General features: G+C 56.0%; 2 protein-coding genes across 2 annotated transcripts in view; one reads left to right on the forward strand and one right to left on the reverse strand.

The window, feature by feature from the left end:
- PRELP (proline and arginine rich end leucine rich repeat protein) overlaps positions 1-25,340 on the forward strand; it is a 72,551-nt gene that overhangs the window by 25,480 nt on the left and 21,731 nt on the right. The window lies entirely within an intron of this gene.
- On the reverse strand, positions 1,091-8,513 carry FMOD (fibromodulin). The gene is made up of 3 exons (XM_071768460.1): positions 8,214-8,513; positions 4,708-5,718; positions 1,091-2,353 (listed from the first exon to the last, which is right to left on the reverse strand). The coding sequence occupies exons 2-3, from the start codon at positions 5,696-5,698 to the stop codon at positions 2,202-2,204; spliced, it is 1,143 nt and encodes a 380-aa protein (XP_071624561.1). The 5' UTR covers positions 5,699-5,718; positions 8,214-8,513; the 3' UTR covers positions 1,091-2,201.

Consider the following 25,340-nt stretch of genomic DNA (forward strand, 5'->3'; position numbering starts at 1 on the left):
CGGGATCAAGCAGCTGCTGGAAGCAGCAGTGGGGGGGGGTTCTTCTTCCGGGCTTTGCTCTGCTGCCACCAAACCCTGTTACCAGGTCCCTACAAACACCCCTGGGCCTCCAGCCCCTTCAGGTTTGCCTCCCCTTGAGCCCTTTTTTCTTGTGGGGTTGAACTTGGTTTCAGCCCAGCTCCCAGCCCAGCCTTACCCAAGAAGGAACCAAAGGTGTTGGGCACCCCTGGGTGCCCCACTCTGGGGAGGGAAATCCAGGGCTGCTCTGCCAGCCTGGGTAGGGCCACGAGTGACAGGCAATGCCAGCATCCAGGGACAGCTTTGGGGTCCCCATGGGCCGGGGTCATCACCTCGGGGAGGATCTGCACCTCCCTGGGTTTGGCTGTGGTCAGGATGTGCTGGAGGAGAGGAGGGGGATGCAGTGGGGTCTTTGTGCCTCTTTTCCTGCCTGGCTTCTGGAATTGGGGGGATGGGGACCAGGGATGTTTGGGGGAACCAAACTCCAAGCTGGCACCAACCTGGAGCTGAGGGAGCCCCTGGGGTGCTGAGGAGAGGCCGTGGCACTTTCTGTGTAATTCCAGATCTGTACAAATCCTGCCCATGCGGAATATCTGTGTTGGGTTTGGTTGGTTGGTATGGGGCTTTTTGTGTGTGTGTAGTTTTTGTTTGGTTGTTTTTTTACTTCTTTTTTTTTTTTTTTTTTTTTTTTTTTTTTTTTTTTAAAGCATCCTCCAGCTCATAAATAAGCTGTTAAAAATAATCAGGGCTGGGGGCGGGAGAAAATGAAAAGCATCTGGAAAATAACGACCCACAGAGCTGCACCAGTAGCATCTCCATCCCTCCCCTCTCTCCCTGACACTTTTCCATGTGGTTTTTTTTCCTTCTATGAACCTCCTCACCCGGGACCCCATCTGGGATGTGCTGGAGCAGCAGCTCCTCGGCGTGGGGAAGGAGTTCCACACATGTTATGTTTGGTACCACCACTAGAAGGCAAATCCAGGCCGGATCAGGTCCGCAGGAGGGGAGGTGGCAGAGCTGGGAGCTGCTCAGCCCCTGCTCTCTGCCTTTGGGATTCCTCAGACACGGGGGGTGCAGTTACAGAAAGGGCTTTATTGGTCGGTATGAAATCTACAGTTCATGCTTCGGTGATAGTACAGGTTTGGTTTTTTTTGGAGTTTTTGTTTCTATAGTGTTAGCATGCAGTTTAAATGAGGAGGGTCTGGAGGAGGTCACCTCCAAAGCTCAGCTGCCCCTTTGCTTTTTTCAGGTTTAAACCATCCAAGGAACCAAGCTGGGTGGTTTGGGTGAACTCAAAGGTGCTGCTGCTGCTGCAAATGTCACTGGCACTTTGTGGGGTTTGGGCTTTGAGCTGGGAGGGAGCTTGGAGCCATGCTGATGGGTGGGATGGAGCTGGGTATGTGGGGGATCCCCCAGCAGCTGGGGGTGACAGCACCAGGAACTGCTCCATCCCTGGACCCTGGTCCTGCCCTGAGCCAGTGGGGTGGGAGGAGGGAGAGACCCTTGGATGGGAGACCCTTGGCCAGGGCCTGTGAACAGGGTGTTTCTCAGGGTGTTTCTCTCTAACCTCAGCAGTTGAAAGCTGGTTGGCATCATCAGGAAAGATTTCTCTCCTTAATCTCTGGAGCTGGTTGAAGGGGAAAAAGATGGAGGGGGAAGAGGGTGGGTTTGGTCTTCCACCTCCTAGACTGAGGGATGCTGGCAGCCAGGAAGTCTTTAACCCTTTACTCATGTAACTCCCAACTTCCCATATGTTCTTCCCAGTGACTGCTGGCACCTGGCCCAGAAGCTGGTTCCCATCTGCTGGTTCTGCAGGACCCACACCTGAACCCCTCCTGCTGCACCCCACAGACACTCAGTGCCACGTGAGCTGAGGTGAGCTGAGCTTCCCCCCCATCCTGGCTCCATCCCACCCGAACCAGGGAAGAGGAGGTGGATGTGATGAGGTCAGAAGGAAAACCATGCTGGGACCTTTCCCACCCTGAGTGGCCAGAGAGCTGGGACCAGGGAGTGTTTGGGGACGAATGGTTGAGCCGCGTGGACCGGTGCTGCGGGACCCTTCTTGTGCTGCTGCGGAAGCCAAGTCACGCTGCCAAGCTGCATTAAAATGGGAGTCAGGGTCTCCCCAGGAAAGGGAGAGCCAAGTCCTGAGGCTGGGGAGGGGGCTGGAGGAGGGAGCCAGGTTAGATCTCGATGATGGTGGCACGGCGCAGGCAGAGGGGAGCGTCCGGGGGCACCGAGTTCCTCTTGATCTCGTTCCCGTCCAACCGCAGGACCTGGAGCCTGGAGTAGTTCATGACATCCACCACGGAGCAGAAGCTGCTGATGGAGAACTCTGCAGGGGGAGAGAATCATAGGATTTTCAGGGTGGGAAAGGACCTTTAAGATCACCCAGTCCCAACCCCCCTGCCATGGCCAGGGACACCTCCCACCAGCTTAGGTTGCTCAGAGCCCTGTCCTTAAAACCCCCCAGGGATGGATGGGGCTCCCAGCACCTCTCTGGGCAACCTGTGCCAGGGTCTCACCACCCTCCTGGTGAAGAACTTCTTCCTAATATCCAATCTAAATCCCCCCCTCCTCTAGTTTGAAGCCATTCTCCCTGTTCTTCTCAGTCCCTGACATCCTCTAAAGTCCCTCCCCAGCTTTCCTGTAGCCCCTGCAGGTGCTGGAAGGACACAAAGAGGTCTCCTCAGAGCCTTCTCCTCTCCAGACTGAACAACCCCAACTCTCTCAGTCTGTCTGCACAAGAGAGGTGCTCCAGCCCTCTGAACATCCTCAGGCCCTTCTCTGGACACACTCCAGCATTCAAAGGTGGTGAGGAGAGAGGAGAAAAAGAAGGGAGGAGGTGAAGAACTGAGCACCAGCTTCAGGCCTGGCTCTGACCTTCGTGGTGTGACTGATCTTCAGGGGATGATGGAAGAAACATCAAGGGGGCTGCTCTGGAGCTGGGTCTGAGGGTACCGACCTCTGGGAGATGGTTTGTTTTAAGGTGGGCAGGAAAAAACATGAAAACACCCCCAAATAACCCAACAATGCTGCAAATATGGCCTTGACACCCTGCTGACTGATGCTTCTGGCTGCAGTGGGAAGGAGACTGAGTTTGTGCCTGTCCAAGGGTTTGGAAAGGGGGAGATGGATGAAAACCATTGCTTTTTATCAGGAATTGCCTTTGCAGCCTCTTCTGTGAGGTCTCATGCTGCAGCCTCCAGCCCCTGACTGCCCCCAGCCACCATGGGACCCCCCATGTCCATCAGGGGGGACATCCCTGTGTCCCCAGCCCATCCCTCTGCTCATCCCCTCTCCCTTTCATCTGTCAGCAGCCGGCAGGGAAACTCCTGGGTTTGGAGGGAGGAGGTGGAACCAGCTCCGAAAAAATTTAAAGCAGGATTTGGGAGAGAAGCGACCGACTAGAGGGCAGCAAAGCTCCAGGACGGGGCAGTGCTGGGGAGGGGGGGGACACCGGAGGGGTGCTGAGGGACCCCTGCACCCAGAGGCTTGGAGGGCTGCGAGCCCCCCGGTGGGCAGGGAGCAAGAAGAGACCCCTCTGGGTGTCTGGAGGGGCTCTGATACCCCATGGGGTGCGGGTTGTGCCCCCGAAGAGGTGGGTGCTGGATGCCCGGACCTCAGCCCCTCGCTCCCGGGGCTGATTTAAAGGTCGGTGGGAAAACTGCGGGAAAGGTGGGAGCGGCCCCGTTTGGTGGCATCTGTGGGCAGACGTTACCAGCTCCACGTTTGGAAAGCAAACATTTGGGAATCTGTTCTTGTTTTTGTGTTTCTGTCGGTTCCTGGCTGCGGGGTTGTGCTGATGGCAGCACCCAGACAGCTCCCTGTGTCCCGTTCCCCCCCCCATCCCAGCTGTGCCTGGGGCTCCAAAACCTCTCCAGGTGGGTCCTATCCTCGAAGTCCGGCAAGTGAAAGGGGCAAACTGGGATTTTTCCAAGAGATTTTTTGCTTGGTTGTGTTTTTCTTTCCCCCCCTAGCTTATTTTTATAAATAGCAGCCCCAGAACAATCTGTTCCTTTTATTTATTTGTGTATTAAGTGGAGTGGATTTTAGTCCTGGCAGAAGATGCTGTGTTAATGGCTCTAATATAATAACCAAGAGCTCCTGTCTCTTCCAGCCTCAGCAAGGATGAGCCCCTTGGCTGGGGACCCCCACCCTGGAGGAGGTTTTGGGACCACGGGCTGTGCCAGGGCCCTGCAGGGAGGGAGGGGGGCAGAGGGAGAAAGGGGCTGCAGATTTTTGGGAACATCCCCATCTCCTGCAGTAGCACTGCCCAGGGTGATGGGGACCCCCACCTCTGGTCCACTCTGTTGGTGACCCCCCCAGCCTGTGTGCAACTGTTGGACCAAGGCAACTCCTCCCAGGTTGTGCATCAGCTTCTGCCCAGAGCTGGTTTCTGGCAAATCAGACCAGAAGATGCTCAGGAAAAGCTCAGGAAAAGCTCAGGAAAAGCTCAGGAAAAGCGGTGCAATGGCTCCGTGCATCACAGAGGAGCACTCAGAGCTTGGAATATCTCAGCTCCATGTGTCTTGGGACATGATGGGTCCCATTCCCACCTTGCTGAGGGCTCCCTGGAAGTCTCCTGCTCAAACCATTACCCCAGGTGGTGTCCCAGAGGGAGGCACAAGCTCTGCACCCCCACCCCTCTCTCCACCACCCTCTTTGGTTGACAGTGTTTCTGCTCACCATTGATCTGGTTGCCTTGAAGGTAGAGGTTCTCCAGGTTGGTGTTGACCCTGGGGATCTTCTGGAGCCTGTTGTAGGAGAGGTCCAGCTCCAGGATGCTGCTGCTGTTGAAAGTGTCAGTAGAGAGCCCTTGGTTGGTGAGGCTGTTGTGGGACATCCGTACATAAAGCAGCTTGGGAGAGACCTTGAAATAGTCCTCAGGGATGGTGTTGATGTAATTGTATTCTAGGTAGAGCTGTTCCAAAGCCATTGGAAGCCCGTCGGGGACTTTCCTGAGGTGGTTGTAGCTCAGGTCAGCAAGGATCAAGGACTTGAGCCCTTTGAGAGAGGCTCCCATCTCAAAAATGAAGTTGTGGCTGAGGTACAGAGCCGTGAGGTTCTCCAGACCCTCCAGAGCGTTGGAGGGGACCTTGGAAATCTGATTATAAGACAAGTGGAGCTCTCTCAGGGTCCGTGGCAAGGGGCTGGGCACCTTGGTTAGGTTGTTGTTGTTCATGTACAACCTCTCCAGCCTTTTGAGCTTGGCAAAGACCTTCTTGCCCATCTTCTCACTGCTGATCTGGTTGTTGTGCAGCGCGAGCCATTCCAGCTCCGTGGCATTGTCAAAAGCCCCCTCCTGGATGGAAGTGACCCGATTGTTCTGGAAGTAGACGTATTTCATCCGGGAAGGCACGAAGGGAAGGTACCTCAGGTTCCTGGTGTCGCAGTACATGGCCGAGGAGAAGTTAGGGGGACAATCACACTCCTGGGGACATTGCCAGGAAGGGGCTTGCTGGGGCTCAGGGCCGGGCTCTGCCTCCATCTCTGGAGCTGGGAGGTAGGAGTAGACATAAGGGGGGTTCTCATCCTCGTAGTAGGGCATGTAGTTGTAGGAGGACAAACGGGACTGGCGCAGGTAGTACTGGAGCCAAGCCATGTCTTCTTCTTCGTTGTACTGACCCAGGGAGAACCCCCAGAGCCCGAGGACGATCAGGATGGTGGCCCAGTGCATGGTGCTGATGCTGGAGGGACCTGGGGGGGAAAGGAAATGGGGAGGGAACCATCAGCAGTGCCAGCTCGGGTGGGAGGGCTGCAGGCGGGGGAGCTGCACCCCCAGGGCCTGGGAACCCAGAGGGGTTGGGTGGGTTTGCAGCTCTGGGTGGGTTGGGTGGCATTTGGCAGCAGAGCTGGAGAACCAGGGGACCTGAGTGGATCCCACCCGAAAAAGCATGGCTGTGGACATGCCCCTTGTCTGCAGGTTCCCAAACTTCCTCCTTTTCACCTCAGGCCTGCCAGAAGCCTCCATCCCGGTGGATATTTGCTTGCAAAATCTTTAAGGGTATTTCTGCTCCAGCTGAGCAGAGGATGGAGACACATGGGGCACGTGGTCCAAATTTATGTAAGGTCACCCAGCTCTGCCCTGAGGTGCCTGGGATTCACCTGGGATCTGCACAGGAGGGATGGGGAAGGACTTGGCCTCTCTCTGGCCAAGCAGAAGAGAGGGGTGGCTGTGAGAAGAGGTTGATGGATCTGGAGGCATATTTTGATAGAGCTCTAGGGGCTCTATTTATGCTGCCCTTGATGGCAACATCATTTACTGTGGGTTTCATCCCTTATCTCCCACACCCTCCCAAAAAAAAAAAAAAAAAAAAAAAAAAAAAAAAAAAAAAGGCTGGATGCTCATGCTGTTCAGGACTGATGTAAATCCTGGCAAACAACTTCTGGTTATTATTATTATTATTATTATTATTATTATTATTATTATTATTATTATGACATGAAAAACACTCTCAAGCTTAGATTTCCAGAGCTCAGCCCCAACACAACAGGAAAAAGGGGACACTAATCATCCACTGGCCCACTGAGGCCAACACAGCCAGGGAGACAAGGAACCACCTCTGGACCTGATGCTTGGGACCCTGCCTGTGGGATTCAGCCCACCGAGGGCTGGCACCCTGGCTGGGAGCCGGGCTGAGGGCTGGGAGCCAGGGCAGAGCCCCTCGGCTTGGAATTGGGTTCAGCATCGCTGGCAGGAGGGCTCCAGCTCATCCCTTTTCCTCCTCATCCCTGCTCCTCCTCATCCCTGCTCCAGCTCATCCCTGCTCCTCCTCATCCCCGCTCCTCCTCTCGGGGCTAAACCGGCACCAGGAGCAGCCTTGGAGCGAAGCAGCTTGAAAAACCTCCAGGAAATCCACGGGGCTGAGCAGTTGGGAGGAGGAGAGGAGCCAGAGCTGCTGCTGGTCCAACCTACGTGGCCGCGGGGCTGCCCCGGCAGCGCTGCCAGCTCCGCTCCTGCGGGCAACCTGAGAGCCTGGGCCAGTAGCCCAGCTGGGGTGGGTGGCCCTGGGTGGGTGCAGGGGGGGTCACCTGGTGTAACCTGGCCGTGTCCTCATCCCCCGGCGAGGCGGACAAAGAGGACACAGTCTGTGGGGCTGTCCTGGCACCGGGGCTCCCTGCCAGGCTGCTGCCTCGGGAAGAAAAGCGGGATTGAGCAGGCAGAGCTCTGTCCCTGCCCATTCCTCTCCCTCCTTCCCTCTCTGCAGGCTCGGATGAAACGATCCCGATCCTCCGGGATGCTGCGTGCAACGGGGGAGCTTGGCAGTGCTGGAGGAGTTTCTTCTTCTCCTCTTCCCTGCGCTCCAGGGCACTCTGCCCGATGAAATACCAGAGCTGCTCCTCTCTGCTCTGCTCTGCTCGGGGCTCCTCCACCCCGGCAGAGCCCCTGGGCAGCCCCTTCCCAAGGGGGGAATCTCTGTGCAGGGCTGGATGGATCCATGGGGTCCCTTAAATTTTCCCTTCATCAGGCTGCTAACCCCGGGCCATGTCCTTGCAGTTCTCTGCTGCATTTTGGAGGCTGCTTCTCCCCTCCCCGGGGGGTTCCAGCCCTGGTTTGGGGGTGAGGGTGCTGGCCACGAGAGCTGTGTCACCTCCTGGTGCCCCTGCACCCCTGCCAAAGGGTGCTGGGAGAATGGGGTCAGGTCCTCACCCCTGAGGGGGAGCTGGGTTTGGAGCAAGGGGCACAGAAGTGCTCAGCCACAGCCTCTGCCCATCACCTCTGTGCCAGGCATGGAAGCAGCTTCAGCCCTGCAGAGCTGTGCCAGGAGGGAGATGGCACTGCCCAGACCTGGGTGTCCATGCCTGGAGGTGCCCAGCTCCTGGCCAAATGGATGAGGAGCTGCCAGAGGGGCAAGAGGAGAGGAGTTCTCCTCCTCCGTGGTGGCTGGGGAGCTGTGGAATTTGAGCTGTGCCACCCCTGGAGCTGGGAGCTGGCATGTGCTTTGTGTGGCAGCTGCCCACCCTCTGAGGCAAGGGTATGGAAATCAGGCTTCAAAAAAAAAAAAAAACAACAAAAAAGCCAAAGCAAAACAAACCAAAAAGCAAAACAAACAAACAAAAAAAAAACACCAGAAAAAAAAAAACAAAAAACAAACCACCCAAAAAACACCCCAAAAAAAAAAAAAAAAAAAAAAAGAAAGAAAAGAAAAAAACCCCAAACCCCCTCATAATAAATAGAGAGAAGGACTTACCAAGCTAGGAGCCTCCTTCCCAAAGCCTTGCTGCTCTTCTCCGGGCTCTCCCGTGTGTCAAGCAGCATGTGAGTTTGTCTTCTGATTTGCAAAACCTGGTGCCCGCCCCAGATCCCAACTCAAATATTGTGCTTGCAGGGCACGGGCTCAGCAGGTTTTTTTGGGGAGTGACCTCCCAGCAGCAGCCAGTTTGCAGGAGAGACTGAAGAGACCCTAACGCTGCCTGGCGTTATAAATAACCTGCTTTTTTCTTTCCTCCCTCTCTCTCTCTCTCCCTCTCCTGTCTTTTCTCATAGGAGTGTTGGCACTTTTCAGGCTCTCTCTGTTTAACGAGTTAGTGGAATCGGGGATGTTGTTTTTTCAAAGGGCTGTTGTCAGGTCTCCTGTGTTTCTCATCAGGAAGCTGTGAGGAGGCCTCTGGCCAGATGAAGAAAAAAAAAAAAAACCAACAAAAAAAGAAGAGAAAGTGATTTTTGAGGTGCTGAGGATGTGATTCTGAGGGAGAAGTGAGAAAGTACCTTTAACTTTTGCAGTACCAGGGGAGGAGACGTCAGCGCCTGCTCCAAATGCAGCCTGGGCTGTTTCCCCAGGAAGCCTCAGTTTATGCAGTCCTGCCATATAAATATTTAGCATAAACATTTCCATGAACGATAAGGCTGAGGCATCCAAGGTAAATAAATTGCCTACCAAAGGGCCACTGTGACAGCAGGAATTGGGCTTCAGCTTGGCAGGAGGGGGATGCCAAGCTGGCATCTCTGCAGGCTGTGCCCATCCATCCACCTGGGGGGTTTCCATCCCCGTCCCCCTGAGGCTGACCCAAGGGTGTGTGGGGGTGGTGGGGGGGGTTTGTGTTGCAGAATGTGCTGAGGGTGACCCATGGTTGGGCAGAGCTCAGGAATCTCCCTGTCACAGGGCTCATCACCTCCCAGTGCCAGCCATGCCCTGGGGGTGTTCTGCAAAGCAGGGGAATGATGGGTGCTGGTACAGCCCCCCCCTCCCCCCCAGTCCCCATCCTGGCTCTCTGTGCACTTCAGCTTTGGGAACAGCTCTTCCAGAACTATCCAAGCATTTCCTCCAGTTAGGAACCAACCACCCATCACCATCCCATGCTCTGCTCCAGCAGCGTGCCCAGCTCCTCCCAGGAGCCTGGAATTGCTTAGTGAAGCTCAGCAGGTGCCAGCTATCCCTTTGGGCTTCTTTTTCCCTTGCTTGCCATCAGAATTTCCCATCCAAAGCATCTTTTTCTCCTCGTGGAGCCTTGCAAAGGTCCTCATCACTCCCAGGTCCCTGTTGCAGGGAGGAGGACCGAGCAGGGATGTGAGGGACACGCTGTACAGTGGGGACCTTGCCAGCCAGGCAGTTTATTTGGGAAGGAAAAGTGTGCCTGGAAAGCACAGCAGCGTGGGGCTGGGAGTGGCAGGGAGAGGGAGGGTTCAGAGAAAGCTTTGCCTTAGAGTGGGGAAAAAAAAAGAGGACAGAGAGGCAGTGCTGCCTAAAAGAAGGTAAGACCCAGCTGAAGGGGATTGAGGGCTTTAGTTTGGTTGGGGACACCCAAAACTCAGCTTGCAGTGGCACGGGGGTGCTGCAGGTGGTTTGAGGCATTGGGCTGATGTGGGGAATGATCCTGCCTGGGGGGATTTGTTCCCACTGCCAGGGAGCTCCGTTCCAGGGAAAATGGTGGGGATGGTGGTGGCAGCCAGTAACATCTGCTGCTCAGGGCTTGGATGGTGTCAACCAACGTCACATCTCTGGCAGCTCGAGGTGTCCTGGTGGCCAAGAGCTCGGAGGCTTTCGCAGGGTTTGGATGTTTCTCTGGAAAAGCAGAATGTCCCCAGCTAGGGCAGATACGGAGCGTGGCCTCTCCATCTTCTGGCAGTTCAAAATATTCCTGACCCGGGATGTTCCCCACCTCCTGCTGAGGTCGGGCACCTGCTGGGGGTGCCAGGGGTCACCTGAGGAGCTCCCTGCTCTGTGAACTGTCCCCAAATGGTGCCATTCCCCACAGCCACATCCCCCTTTCCCAGCCTAAACCAGAACACAGTGATATTAAGCTCAGGTTGTAAATTCCCCACAGTCACCAGAACTTTCTGTCCAATCTCATCCTGAGCACTTTAGGACTATCTCAGGGAAGTGAAAATTTATTGTCTAAAGAACCACATATATCTTTTTTTTTTTTTTTTTTTTTTCTGTTTCTCCATCCAACCCTGGAATCTCCTGCTCCAGGTTTCCTCTTGCTTGGTCTGTGCTTGGTGTGAGGAGGGAGCTGAGAAGACCTCAGTACCACTGCTCGCCTCAGGTCAGTGCAGAATGGCTTCAACTTGGATCCCAAGTAAAATCCATGAAACTTTTCCAGCTTCTCCTCCTACAACCCCCTCTTCTCTGTTGCTGACAGTTCAGGGACAGCCCTGAACTGGTGACAGGAGCTGGGAACACCCTGTCCTGCTCACTCCAACCCAATGGTTCCTATCACTGCCTAATCCCATCCAGAGCTGTTCCTCCAAGCAGCCACAATCTGCATCTCATCAGGGCCAGGCAGATGCCTCTATTGATTTGCTTTGCTTTCCTAACCCATACTGATGTGAACTCTGTCTGTTTTGGTTGGGTTCCTTCCAACTGTTTTGATCCAAATCCTCCTGAGCTTTGTATTGAAAACCACTGAAGCTGCTCCCAGCTCCTCTTTAATTTGCAAACCCTGTGCAGGAGCCCTTCTCTTCTCCATGGATGGACAGGGGTTTGTCAGGATGATTTGGGCTCAGGGATCAAATGCCTCGCAGCAAAACAAATAAACAAAAGGCTTTGATGCTCCTGCTGAGGCTAAAATTCATCCTGCCTGGATGAAGGGAGAACTATTAAACCTACCCTGGGCACCAAACCCGGCAGCTATTGTAGGCACAGCTACTTCTCAGCAGCTTCTCTTTTTTACTCATGGAAATGTTATTTTTGCTTTATCCACGTTTCCAAGAAGTTGCAGCCCTGCTGGAGCTGTTGCCTGTTCTTTCCTCCCACTCTTGCTATTTTCTTTAATTTCCACAGCCCTCCTCACCCCTCCAGGGGGTTCCCAGCCCCACTGGGTGCAGGGGTGTCTGTCACCCCATGCTCTGGCTGCTCCTGCAGGTCTTTAGACTGCTAGACCTTGTCTTTAAAGGCTAAACCCTGCAGATTAATGGTCCCAGCTGCTCTTTCAAGGGACTCCAGTGACAAAAGTCCAAGTAGGAGCCAAGGAGACCTTGTCCCTTGGCATCTCCAGCCTTGCAGGGTGGGTGGAAGTGTGTGGGGCACCTCCTGGAGAAGCTGTGTGATGGAGGGATGGATACCCAAGGCCAGGATCCAGAGCCCCATCTTCTCACCAGGCCTCCTGACAAGGCTCATCCTGCAAACACCTGAGCAGAAAGGCGATGGAGCTGGTGCCTGGAGGTCTGTGGCTCCCAGGTTTGCATCGGCTTTCTGGTTGTTTGCAGCCTAAACCTCCTTTTCCTCCCGATTCCTGGCTCTTTCCAGCCTTGTGAAAAGCAGACGGATTTCTCACACGGGCACTGACAAGCGAGTGCCCTCTTCAGGTACCTCTGCATCGCTCCATCCCCCTGTGCCATGCAGGGAACCCTCTCCTTCCTCCAGCCATTCCCTGCAGCAAGAATTCTGGTGCCTGCAAGGTAACTGAGGCTTCCCTTGTGCCTGGGGGAGCAGCCCCGGGGCTTTCAGAGCCGACATCATCTCGGATGCCCCCCCCGGACTGTGCTGCTCCTTCGCAAAAGTTTCCTCCAAAACCAAACTCACTTGGAAGCCTCCACCTCATCTCCAAGGGCAGGGAAACGGGGGTGCAGGCAGGGGGAGGGGGGAGCAGGGATCATCGGGTCCCTTCGGGCTCAGCCTCGGCCGAGCTGGATGGAAGGAATAAGCTCAGCATCTGGCAAACCTCTGCACCGGGTGGCTGCAGCCTCCTCTCCAGAAACCCAAAGGTCAGAGCGGAAGGGCAGGGCGAGCCCACCCCCCCCACCCCCTCCATCTCCCGTCTCATCCCGGCCTCCCTTTTCCCTTTTTTCTTTTGTAGCCATGCATTCTTCAGCCCAAACAACATTCTTGAACCGAGATTTGAGGCAATCCGGAGGCAGTCGGTCACTCGGAGCCGTCGGGACTGCTGAGAGAGAGCCCCAGGGCTCTGCTGGAACCTCTGACTCGGGCGATGCTCTCCTCTCCTCTCCTCTCCTCTCCTCTCCTCTCCTCTCCTCTCCTCTCCTCTCCTCTCCTCTCCTCTCCTCTCCTCTCCTCTCCTCTCCTCTCCTCTCCTCTCCTCTCCTCTCCTCTCCTCTCCTCTCCTCTCCTCTCCTCTCCTCTCCTCTCCTCTCCTCTCCTCTCCTCTCCTCTCCTCTCCTCTCCTCTCCTCTCCTCTCCTCTCCTCTCCTCTCCTCTCCTCTCCTCTCCTCTCCTCTCCTCTCCTCTCCTCTCCTCTTCTCCCTCCCCCTCTCCCTCTCCCTCTCCCTCTCCCTCTCCCTCTCCCTCTTCCTCTCCCTCTCCCTCCCCCTCTCCCTCCCCCTCTCCCTCTCCCTCTCCCTCTCCTTTTCCCTCTCCCTCTCCCTCTCCCCTCCCTCTCCCTCTCCCTCTCCCTCTCCCTCTCCTGTTAATGTGTTTATCAGGGTGATGCTGGTTGGGGTGATGCTCTCACTGCAGCTCCTGTGTTTCAGCACAGATGTTCCTGAGGTTCTCTGGGGTCAACCCAACTCCCATCCGAGGTGTTCCAAAGCTTTCTTTGCATGCACTGAGCTGCAAGGACTCAGCCCAGGCTTTCCCTGGCTGGAGATGGGATGACAGGCAGCTTCCAGATGGGAATCCTTGCCCTGTGTCTGCTCCCCTCTTCTGCCTCCTGTGGGACACCCGGGTTGTGCAATCCTTGTCCAGCTGCAGCTCACATCCCACGTCCCCGTCTCAGCTGCACTGGTGAGCTGCCCTGGCACCAAAAATCGGGGATTTGCCAGCTCCTGACTCCCACCCACCCGTGTCCCCTTGCCACAGCTCTGTCCCCTGCTCTGGACACGCCACATGAACCTGGTGCCACCTCTGTGAGCAGCCCCTGTCCCCTCTGTCCCTGCTCCCACGTCTCTCCGTGCTCTGGCAGCAAGCAGGGGCTATGCAGTACCCAGAGGGAACTCCTATTTGCCTCTGGGGGGCACAGGGGAGGGAAAGCAGACCCCAAATTGCCCCTTCCCCCTCCCCAGCCACTGCCTTGGCACAGCTGCCAGCACTGGGAAATGGTAGTTTGGCTGGAGGAGCTTTTGCCCCATCCCACTGTAATTACAGGCTGCTCCTGGAGCTCTGGAGCCTGATGTAATAACTCCCTGGTCTCTTAGGGGCTGTGGGTTATTATGGGGTGGACTCGACTCTCCCAGACCTGGGAATTACCCTGCAGCCCATTTTACAGCTCCCAGCTCCACGGCTGTGGCTCTGGGTGCTCACTCTGGGTGCTCCCATCCCCCTCCCTGGGCACCCAAGGCTCCAAATTTCTTAAATCTCAATGTATGGGTCCTGGTGCCTCCCCCCTTGCAGCACGGGGGTGTGCTGGGAGAGGATGCCTCAGCAGAAAGAGGGTCAGAGCTTATTACAAGCACTGTAAAATGTGTTTGAAAAGGTTAAGTGCTTAATTTGGACCAGAGCTGGAAACTCTGAAGCGTTTCCTCATCCCGGCGCTCCCTCGCCTGTCCCTGGGCTTACGCTTCCCAGTGCTGACATCCCCAGGGCTGAGGGAGCTTGAGTTACCAACACTCACTGAAAATCCCTTTGAGAGCCTCCAGGTTTTGCAGAGGAGCCAGAGGAACAGTTTGCACAAGAGCAGCCAAGTGCAAATCCACCCAGGAGGACAGCGAGGGATCTGCCAGTTGCAGAGGTCTCACCATCCCGCCAGGTGTCACAAGCTCAGATCCAGATGCTTGCCCACAGCTGGGTGGGTGCTGTGAGGTGTCAGAACCAAACCTGGCAGGATGCTGACAACTTCCCAGCCCCGTTTGTGGGCTTGTCTTACTTCAGCAGCCTGGCAGGGGACCTGCCCCTGCTCCCCAGGGTGTCCAAACCCAGAGCAGCCCCTGTGCTCTGTTGTAGGGCAGATCAGCTCCAGTAGGATGTGGCAGCAGCTCCCAGGGGGATGGGGAAGCCCCAGGATATTTGCTGGTGGTGGTTGCTCTGTGCTTTGAGGCTGAGCAAGGTGACCCAGCTGCCTCTCCTCTTTTCTCCCCACCGTGGCATCAAGGTAGCTCTGAAGGCTGCCAGACAGTGGCTGCAGCTGGTCCAGAAGAAGGAAAAAACTCAGCATTTCCTTGCTCAGAGCCTTCCATTCATGTTTTCAAAGGCCCTTTGAAAGCTTGGCTCCTCTCCGAAGCCTCCCAGCTCTCCTGAACAAACAGCAGGAGGGAACAGGTTCATTCCAGCCCATTGACTGAGGCTCCTGGATGGGGAAAATCTCACTGCATGTTTCCTACAGGGAGGAAGCCCCTGAGCCCTCTGGCAAAGTGCTGAACCCAAGAACCCCACCTCTGCCTGTCCCCAGAGCTGTCCCCCAGCCCCAGATGTCTTCTCCCCAGCTCTGAGGGCTCAGTGCCAACTCCTTCTCCTCCTCGGTGAGCTTGGGACCCAAACCTCTCAGCGAGCAGGGCTGGAGGCACACTGGGAGCCAAATATAAACCTGTGTGGACATTAATAAATTATAACTGTCGGGCTGAGCTGCACCAGGCAGCAAACAGGGGGAGGGTCCTGTGCACAACAGAGCTGTGCTGCTCAGAGGGGCAATCAGAGAGGAGGAGGGCAGAGGTGTCTCTTTAATGCCACCCACCTTTCATCACTCTTAAATGATGCTTCTAAAATGCACAACCAGCCTCCCAAACCTGCTGCCCTGTTAGGGACACGCAGGCAGCTCTGGGGTGGGGACAGTGGTGCTGGTGGGCAAGGGGGAGGCCGGGTTCCCCAGCCCCATGATGGGCACCCAAGCCTGGCTGTGCTGTGATGTGTTCAGCCCTTCCCAAGCCTCCTGGTTCTTCCAGCTTCCCATTTCCCCCCAGCTCTGGGAAGGTCACAGCACCAAACTCCCCTCCCAGATGGAGTGCGGGCTGTTTTTCTCTCTAAAGCATCTGAAATATGAAAGAAAAAAAAAAAAAAAAAAAAAGGGGGGGGGGGGGGGAAAATTAAAGTGAAACATCAGCAGCCTGGGAAAACCATCAGTGTTCCTGCCTGCTCTTGCCACCTGGCTTCCCGTGCTAACAAACAAATCAAACCATCCTACTGCCCAGAGCTGCTGCACTCTGGCATCGTTTTAGCAGGAGCAGAGCTGAACCACTGCAGCCAACCTCTGCCCTCCTCTGCCCTGGCTCCCATCGCTCTGCTCGGGCATTCTGAGCTGCAAACACGCCTCCAGATTAAAGGCAGGCATGGCTTGCTTTTCTTTTAAAGGGAGAAAGAAGGAGAAAAAAAAAAAAAAAAAAAAAAAAAAAAAGAGAAGGTTTGGAGATAAACAGGAGCAAGAAGCAGGGCGTGGGCGGCTGCTGCTTTCGCTGCTGCTCAGCTGAAATGAGCTGTTTGGGGGAAAGTTGGGGGCCTGGCAGCATCTTCGCAATTTAGGGAAATAAAAAGAGCATCTAGAAGGAGGCAGCCTTGGAGGAGGGGACTGTCCCCTCGGGGTCGGGGTGGCGGTGCCCCTCCCTGCCATGCCATGGGCTCTGGGGCAGATCCCTTGTGCCTTTCCCACCCTCAGGCAGCGGTGCTGGGATGTGGATAATTCCCTGGGCAGCATCCCCGGGGGGTTTGGGTAGGACGGGGCGGTGAAGGGGTCCGGGGGCCGCTGCAGCAAAGCTGGGGGTGGGCTGGGTGCTGCAGAGCTCATGTGGGTGCTGTCAGCCCCTGAGCAATAATTAGCGATGATCAAAGCAGCTCCTTCCCGACAGCCCTGAATACGGATGCCTGGAAATCCACCGAGTGTTCCGGCTGCCGGCAGGGAGGAAAAAACACCCGCTCCTGTCTGTGGGCCCCTTCTCCCCCTAAATGGTGCCAGAAACAGCCCCCCATGCCCCTGACCCTGCTCCTAGGGCTTGCATCTCGGCTGCATCCTCACCCACACGGCCCCCAGAGCCCCCCTGGATGTTTTTCTCCCCCCTTTCTCCCTTCCGTCCTTCCCTTTGCCGTTGCCCCATGGAGCCCCAGGACCTTTCCCCGGCTCCCGGGTTCAGTTTTGTCTCTGCCTTCAAAGAAAGAAGGAAAGGAGGAAAGAAGGAAACCGCTGCCGAGCCGGTCTCGGCTGCTGCAGGACCCCGCGGTGGGAGCAGGGAAAATGGGATGGCTGAGGAGTGGAGGGAAAGTGCTGGACCTGAGCCCCAGGTCTGGTTTTGGTGTGGTCTCTGTGCTCCCACTCGTGTCCCAACAAGCAGCCACCCCCGCTGCCATCATCTCGGGCCAGCGCTGCACCCTGCAGGGGACACGGGACTGCCCTGGTGGTGTGAAAACTCCGGAGAAGTTTCCCTGGGAAGAGCCGGGCTGGTTGCAGCTCAGCTCCAAGCATGGTGTTTGCTGCCCTCGAGAGAGAGGAGAGGAGAAAGGGGGTGCCCAAAGCGGGGCCCAGGTAAATACAGGGCTGAGAGGCAGGTGGGCTGTTAGTCCCCCAGTTGGAGACAGCTCCTGCTGTAAGGATTTCCTTCCTTTCTTATTTATATTAAATTTTTTTTTAATTTTTTTTTTTAATTTTTTTTTGAGATTGCTCCAGCTCCTGCTCTCCCAGCCGACAGCCAGCTCCCTCCCGGCCGGCTCCGCGCTGGAGGGAGGGGTTGGCTGCCTGTGGCTTTCTCCCTTTTTCCCTCCAAGCCCGAGATGCTGATGTGTAAGCTCTGGGTCTCCTTGGCTCCCCAGGTCCTCCATGGCTGAAACAGCGGCTGCGGGGAGGAGGCAGCCTGGAAGCCGCCTCTAGAGACCTGGCTACCACTCCTCCAGCTCCATTTCCACGGCTGTCTGCCCATGCTGGAGAAGGAACGTGCGTCCCCGAGGATTAATGGGCTGGAAGGAACAGGGCAGCTCTCCCCGTGCTGTCCCCATCCCAACCGGCAGCGGGTGCAGCCCCGGCACGGCCAAGCCCGGAGCCGGGATCGATCCAGCAGCTCCTCCGAAACATCTCGGCTCGAAAGAATTTTACACCAAACCTTCACTTCCAGGGAACCTGACCTTGTTCATTAATAAATCAGCTGTGTTATTGAACGTGGAATGAATAATACATGAGCACACTCAGCCTTGCGCTAAAGCTCTGTGTGTAAAATTTAATTAATCCACTACCGCCCCGAGGGCTGAGGATGAAGGGTTGGGCTGCCAGCGGTACCCACCATGGCTCCGGAACATCCCGGTCACCCCGGGGGGAGGGAAGGTTCCCTCCATTAAAAAAGAAAAATATTATTATTATTATTATTATTAGTGTTTTAAAGGGGAAATTTCCCCTTGGCTCTGGTGCTGCTTGAGGAAACCCCGGCAGCATCCTCCCACCGAGCATTTCCTCGGGGAAATAACGTCGGGGTTGTTTTTTTTTTTTCCTTTCCCCGACCTTTTCCCTGCTGCAGCCGTTAATAATGTGAAATCCTAAGTAAATGTCTCCATTCAGGTGTGTTTAACGGGCAATCACGAGCAAACACCTTTTTGTCGCTGGTGCAATCTCCAAGAGCCCCCTCCCCTCTCCCCCAGGGATTTAAATGAGAATCAGCCCCACAGGTAACCTTGAGCCCAGCAGAATCCTTCCCTCCCTCTGGGAAACGGGAAGGGGAGATTTGTTTGGTTTTAAACTCAACAAAAAGCTTTGACTCGGTGGACGATGCCAGGGACAGTGTGAGTTTGGCTCCGGGGGGGCCGTGCTTGTTCCCAATCTTTGCTGCTGTCCCCGCTCCCCTTGTTCCCCGTTCAGCCTCGCAAGCCCTGGGGACACAGAGGGGGGGCTCCTGCAGCCACTGCCTTGCTTCTGACCCCCAGAGTTTTGCAGGGGACACGGCAGGAGCCCGGGGTTCATCAGCAAAGCTGCACAACGAGGTCTGGCAGCGAGTACTCGCACCCTGCTCCAGGTAGTAGCTACAGACTCCTCCGGTCGGTGCACGATGGGGGGGGCTGAGCCCTTCCTACCCTCGCAGCCCCCCTGCTCAGCACCCTGCCCGGCACCCACTGCCCCACACCCCGGGGGGTTTTGGGGTGGGCTCTATGCGTGTGGCCGGAGCTGAGGGGCTGTGTGCAGGGTGAGCCCAGTTCCTGGGGGGGGTGCAGACCCCCCCAGCTGCACCCCACAGTCCTGATGGTCTTGCTGGGGGGCTGCGTGGTGCCAGGGACACAGCTGGGGGACTCATTCAGCTCCCGGTGCTCCCAGAGGGGTGTTGGACCCGGGGTTTTAGGGCACACGGGTGCGGGGATGCTCCTGCTGGTCCTGCCCAGACTGACTTGGAATGTGTGGCAGGATGGAGCCCGGTAGCTGGGAGAAAGGGTCCGGGTGTGATGGAGAAGAGGATGGGATCACGCAGGGGCTCCGGGGTGGGTTTCAAAGATGCTGTGAGCTGGCACTGGTGCCACTGGGTGAAGCTCTGCCTGCTCCCAGCTCTCAGCTGCTGCTTCTCCACGTTTCGCGGCGTTTCGGTGAACGTGGTGATAAAGCATCTCCTTTCCTTACAGCTCCGCGGGCACAGATGTTGCCCTTGGCTGCACTCGAGGGCCCCGGCTCTGAACGGTCTTTTGTTGGGGAAATGGCTGCAAGAGTCATTTGAAAACTCCTTCTAGGTTTCTTTTCTTGCCTCCTTCTCCCAACCTTTCCTTAACCAGCAAAGATGATGCTGGGGGGGGGGGGGACTTCCAGCTCTGCCGGAGCATCCCCTTTGGATGGAGCCGCTGCTGGAGCCCAAGCCCTGCACTCCCAGCTCCTTCTGCGGGCTCTGAGCCCCGGGGCTTCCTCCCCGCTCCCTCCCTCCCAATTAAATGCTTCCGAGCGAGGTTGTCTTGAAGTGTCTGAAGCTCGAGAAATCCCCGCCAGGTTCCCTCTGAGGAGCAGTTTCAAAGGCTTTAACCACTCTCTGATACCGGCTCCACGCCTCTGCCAGGAGCTTCTGTAGCTCTGGGGTGCCTGGATGCAGTCAGCGGGACCCGGGCACGAGTGGCACCACTCAAGGTCCCCCTCTCCCCAGGTTTTTAAGGGTCACCAAACCTAGAATCGTGGAATGGTTTGGGCTGGAAGTGATCTTAAAGGTCATTTAGTTCCAAGCTCTCTGCAGGGGCAGGGACACCTCCCAATAGCCCAGGTTGCTCCAAGCCCCATCCAACCTCCCAGCTCTCCCTGCATGGCTCCAGGCCTGGGTGCGGCTCCCTGCAGACAACACGGACAGGGCTGGAGCCAGCCCGGGATGGAAACATCTCCTGTTTGCATCCCCGTAGCTATGGCTCTTTTCTTCAGTAGCCAACAGCTATGTAAGGAAGAGTTTGATGTCATATGTCAGGATGGTGGCTGATGGAAAGAACCTGGATGGTAGCTTTGGGGGGGGGTGTACGAGCACACGGGGAACACTCAGCCCTGAGTTGAAGAGCTCTGGCTCGGTGGATGAGGTTTGTGGCCTCACCCGTGGCTGCAGGCTCAGAGAGGAGTGAAGAGAAACACAAGGGTGTAAAAGGTGCTGCTCAGGATGGTCCCTCCTGGGCCCTGGGGACAGTTTCCAGCCACCAAGCAGAGGGTGGTGGTGGTGTCAGGATGAGGCCTCGGCTCCTGGACAGATGTTTCCCACAACTCCAGATGTGCATTTCATTGCGATTTAATCAGATATTTATTGTCAGGCCATAAAGCTGTGAAGTGCTCTCTCGGACTCCTTTCCAGGGCTATTTGCCAGCCCCTTCCCCTGCTGCCATCTCCAGCCCGAGCCTTCCCCTTGCTGTTTAATTACCTCACTTAATCAATGCAAATGAGTTACCAGCCAGGAACGGTCTCTGATCCCGGTGTAAATTCCTTTAAAATGTGCAACTGGAAAACCTCTTCCCTGGCCTTTGGCTGTTTTCCTGGTGTGTTTGCAGAAGCTGATGCCCGTGTGTGTCCCTCTGTCCACAGGGTCACCAGCAATCCCACCCACGACGTGCAGAGCTCCCCCGGGAGCATCAGAGGGAACGATCTGAGCACCATCTGCTGGAAACTCATCAGGGCTTTTCCTCCTGTGATGTCCTTGTAGCTGCATGGCTCTGCCCACCTCTGCTGTCCCCCTGCTCCTCCTGCCCACCCACCCCTTCCTCCCACATCTACCTAGAGCCCTGGGTGTCCTGGGGTGGATTTTTAATGACCCCATCTCTCCCCTGGCCTGCACACAGTTTCTGCTCATGGCTGGCAGGTTGTCAAAACTTGAACACCCCTGACTGTCCCTGCTGAGCTGTTCCAGTATTTATTTCCAGTCCCACACGAAATCTACTGAACCCTGGTGGCACATTAGCAAGAGCCAACCCTAGTGGGGTTATTGAGTGGTTCTTTATTGCAAATGTCAGGGAGGTTGGTTGTGAAGCATCAACGATTTCCTTGGAGGACAACAGCAGGATCTACTGATGTGGCCATCCATCAACCCACCCATCCATCTACCCAGTCATTTATCTATCTATCTATCTATCTATCTATCTATCTATCTATCTATCTATCCATCTATCTATCCATCCATCCATTTATCTATCCACCCAACCATCTATCTTTCCATCCACCCACCCACCCATCCCTCCATCCCTCCATCCATCCATCCATCCATCCATCCATCCATCCTTCCATCCATCTATCCATCCATCCATCCATCCATCCATCCACCCTCCCAACCACTCCCCTCCAACCCCCCCTCTCCACACACACAGCAGGAAGGGATGGGGGTCAGGAGGGAGCTGGGTCCCTGTGCTGAGGATGGAGCTCTGCAGGATGTGACTCTTGGGTGCTGGGGATGGGCGAGGGGGGTGAGGGGCTGGGAGGTCAAGCCTGGTGTGGCCGTGGCCATGCTGCACATGCTGGTGCAGCTGCTGGGGTTGCTGGCAGGGCCCAGGCTGCTGGCGAGACACAGCTGGATGGCTCCACTTTTTTCCAGGCCTGTGTCTCAGTTTCTCTTTATTTTATGTGTTTTTATTTCCTATTAAAAGCACGCTGTCTCATTTCCTCCGTGAAAAACAAGGCTCTTTCAGCGAGATGAATTCCTCCAGCTCCAGCAAAGCCCCGGTCTGAAAAATAAACAGGCTGTGTGGGACCCAGTTGCCTTCTCCCCACATCCCTCTCATCCCTCGCTGCCCCATGGGCCCCACTGTGGGGGCAGAGCCACCGGGTCCCCTCCCTGGGGACAAAGGGATGAGACAGCCATTGGGCCAGCACCATCTGCTGCCACCCAGGGCCTCCCCTTCCCTCTCAGGGATTTTCCTTGTTTTGGGCAAGGTTTGGTGGTGGCTAAAGGAGGAGGAACCAACGATATTTTTCAAGGATGCTCTGTCCCCTTGACACTTCGGGAAGATGCTGGGGGCCGCAGAAAAGGGTCTGGAGCCCTCCCAGACCACCCCCACCCCCCTTGGACCCGTTGATCTGCAGCCCTCAAGGGATGGATCCTTGGAGGCTCCCGGAGCATCTGCCTCAGCTGGAAGCAGTGGTGCAGATGCCTTCGAGATGAAAACACTTCCTCTGCCGCTCCACCTCCACCTGACATTTGGGAAAGAGGAGCCGCAGCTCCCTGGAGCTTTCTGGGTTTTGTTTTGGTTTTTTTAATTGGAGCCATTACACACTTTGCTCATCCCACCAAAAAGGCGTCAAGGGGCGGCCTGGGGCAGCGCTGGCTCCAGGAGGGAGGCTGGACAGGAGCCATCCCGGGCTGCTGTCTGGGGAACTGAGTGTTTTTCCTGGTCAGCAGCTCTGGACCAGTCTTGGGAGGGCTTTTTTTGCAGCTCAGGACATGGCTGGGCTGCTGGAGGACCAGCTCCATGGGTGCACTGAGTTGGTGGGGCCTCAGCACTTGGTTCTGGTGGCTCTGGTGGGTACCACGATCTGTGTCCCTGCAGGAGAGGCCTCCAGAGGAGAAATGAATGCTTGGTGTGGTTGATTTGTTGCAATAAAGTGGTGTCTGCAGGAGCAGAGCTGAACCCGACCCCCCCTGGGGATGTCTCCACAGGGACAGCCCTGCCTGCCTGGCTGATCCCTACAGCATCAGCAGCTCAGCTCCAACAGAGACCCCCAACAAAACCCCCCAGGCCTGCAGCTTTTCACCATTTTGGGGTTAATCATCATTTTTTTGGCCACGCTGCAATTCAGCATCCACAGCTGTAGGCAGAGGTCAGGCTGTCCAGATGCTGCTGTTGCAGTGGGGAGGTGCTGGGGGGGTTCCTGGCCCCCAGGTCACCTGCTCTGCCCTCCAGAGCTGCCTGTGCTTTGCTCCAGCTCAGCTCCAGCCTCCTGTCCCTCCATCGTGGTGGGCAATGCTGGAGGACAGCAGCTTCTGGGGCTGCTCCTGACAGCTGATTTTCCATCACTGGCAGCTCAGCTCAGCCTTCCATCTGCTTCTCCTTCCATCAAAAGAAATGTGAGATATTAAAGTATCAGAGCTGAGCTCCCCAGGCAGAGGGAAACAGAGATATGTTTATTTTTCAGCCCTGAGCTATGTGTTTATTATGAAATGTTGGTGCTCATCGGGGTGGAAGGCCTGGCAGGGCTCTGTGGTCCCAGCTTGCCAGCCACACCGGGACAGGGCCAGCACCTCTGGGTCAGATCCTGCTCCTGCCCAGCTCCTCGGGGACAGGCTGAGATGGTCACTACGGGGACTGTCCCTTAGGGAGGTGAAAAAATGAAAGGGAAGAGCTGAGATCAGGCTGGGCTGTGTTGCTTTGTCAACTTCCCAAGGTTTTCTTTGGAGGTTGAGGGCCCAGGGAACAAACTCTCCCTGGGGATGGAGCTTCCCGCTGCAAGGGAGGGGTAAGGGGACCAGGGAGGGTAAGCAGGGGGCTGGGAAAAGCCACGGGAGCTGCCAGCACATCTGACACATCAAAGGAAAAACCTCGGTGTTGTTTGCAAACACCTCGACCTCCCCGAGATGTCCCCGGGTTCCTCCCAGGAGCAGTTCCTGAATGCAAGCGATTGCGTTAGCCGAGGAGTTATTAAATACCCTGAGCAGAACCTTTGCACCTTCAGCTCCTTTGTGAGCCTCAGGGATCTGCAGAGGCATCGGGGATGAGCCAGCCCAGGTCCCCCTTTCCCTGCCGTGCTGGGTGGTGTTGGAGCTGAGGATGCTCGGGCCCGTGGAGAGCTGCATCAGGTGGGGTTTGGGGTCTTGCAAGGAGGTGTTTTGGGTTTGATTTTTTTTTTTTTTTTTTGTCGGTTCGGGGTTCACGGGCTTGGATTTGCTGTGGAAACGTTTGTGTTTTCATCTGAGGATTGTCAGGGCTGTGCAAGTCGGAGATGATTGAAAGTGCAGGTCCGGGGGTGCTCCCCGGGGAGCAGCGCTGGGTTTGTTTGCTGGGCTCCGGGAGCTTGCTGGAGGAAGGAGGAAATAACACAGAGATAAAATCCTCCGAGGATGCAGAACGGGGAGGATTTGCAAATACCAGAGAGGACAGAGAGGTTAGAAAATAATCCGTCGGAAACACAAAGGCCCGATTTGGAAAACGCAAAGCAAATCCATCCGGAGGGGACAGGGAAGAGGAGCAGAACATCCCGGGTGCCGGGAGCTCCTGGGGGCTGCAGCTTTGGGGCAGGCGCTGGGGAGGTTCCCGCTCAAGTGTCCCTCTCCTTTGGGAAGAGGCTGGAAGGACTCTGCCTGCTTTAATCTCTCCTCACCACATTGTCCAAGCAGCTGAGCTCCTGGCTGAGCCAGCAGCCAAGTTTTTGACTTCAGGAGACCCCGGAGCAGCAGCTGCCAGGAGCCCCTCGAGTGGACCCGGGGCTCTGGCCGGAGCCTCAAGCTCTTGCAGCTGCTTTATCCCCCCGGCTTCCAGCTGGGATTGCAATTTCCAAACTGGAAACGCTCTGGGGTGCCATCCCTGGGCTCCTCTCCCATTCTTTACCCAGGCACCTCGCCTGCTGCTGCCCCTGGGTTGCTGCCTCTTTGCTAAATTGCTGGGAGCATCCTGAAGGGCAAAGGCAGCAGGAGCAGCAATAACCAAAAGGCAGGGAAATAATTTCAGTCGAGCACGAAGCCCAATTAAACTGGGGTGCTCAAGACGAGGTTCTGCGTGGCTCCTGTCGTTTCTGATCTGTCACCTTTCTGCTGTCCTGCAAACCCAGCCAGGCTCAGCACCTCTCCACCCCTCTTAGCCCTCGGGTTCATGCACAGAACCCCCCCTGACCCCGCTGCTGGTCTGCAAGAGCCAGGATGATGCTTGTAGGGACGGGTCAGGATGTGTCTGCAGCATCTCCAGCCCTTGAGATGGCTCCCAGGGACGTGTCCCCTGCTGTGGGATGGCCGAATGTCACCCGGGGCAGCAGGAGCTGGGAGGTTTTATCCGGCTTGAGGGCTGCAGGAGGATTCATGGCAGATTGATTGGGCTTTAATAGCTCTGCCATAAATTCCTTCTCCGAGTGCTGTTTGAGGGCAGTGAAACCCCGGCGTTCCCAGAGCCTCCCTCACTTATTAAACAGCCTAATGAAGTGATTTGATTAAACACAGGGAAGTCTTTCTGGCTGCCCTGTTGCTGTGTAGCAACCTGGGATTATTGGAACTGTTAGTTTCAAAGCAGGAGGCTTTAGGATGAGGCTTATTAACTCCAGCTCGGGTCTGATTTCACCGTGATTCATTGTCCTGGTCTTTGGTTGTCACTTGTGGGAGCACAGAAGAGCCCGAGGTGTGTGCCCTGATTTTCAGCCGTGGTGATAGCTGTGAAACCAGCCGTGCAAAACACCTCTTTGCCCTGGCTTGGAGCTCAGGGGTTAAGCGATTCCGTGGAAATTAAGATCCAGAGCTGGAGGCAGGGTTCATCCTATAGAAATCCTGCTCTTGGGTCCTGAGCTGCAGCCTCAGGGCAGGGAGTGATGGATTTGACCCCAGGAGAAGCGAGGGAGATGAAGGAAGCGAAGGTGGAGGCTCTGATGCTGAATTCTGTGCTGGAAACCGAGTGGGGAGGGCAGCTGGGGGCTGCTCTGGCACCAAAAGCAACAGTGACAAGAGCTGCTGGGTT

The sequence above is a fragment of the Heliangelus exortis genome, chromosome 25 (genome assembly GCF_036169615.1).
Source record: "Heliangelus exortis chromosome 25, bHelExo1.hap1, whole genome shotgun sequence".
Lineage (NCBI taxonomy): Eukaryota > Metazoa > Chordata > Aves > Apodiformes > Trochilidae > Heliangelus > Heliangelus exortis.

What these genes read in the sequence shown, in the direction of transcription:
- FMOD (XM_071768460.1), bottom strand. Translation starts at nt 5,698, where the DNA reads ATGCACTGGGCCACCATCCTGATCGTCCTCGGGCTCTGGGGGTTCTCC. An exon ending in TCAAGGCAACCAGATCAATG is followed by an intron (nt 2,354 to 4,707) that starts GTGAGCAGAAAC and finishes CTCCCCCTGCAG; the next exon opens with AGTTCTCCATCAGCAGCTTC.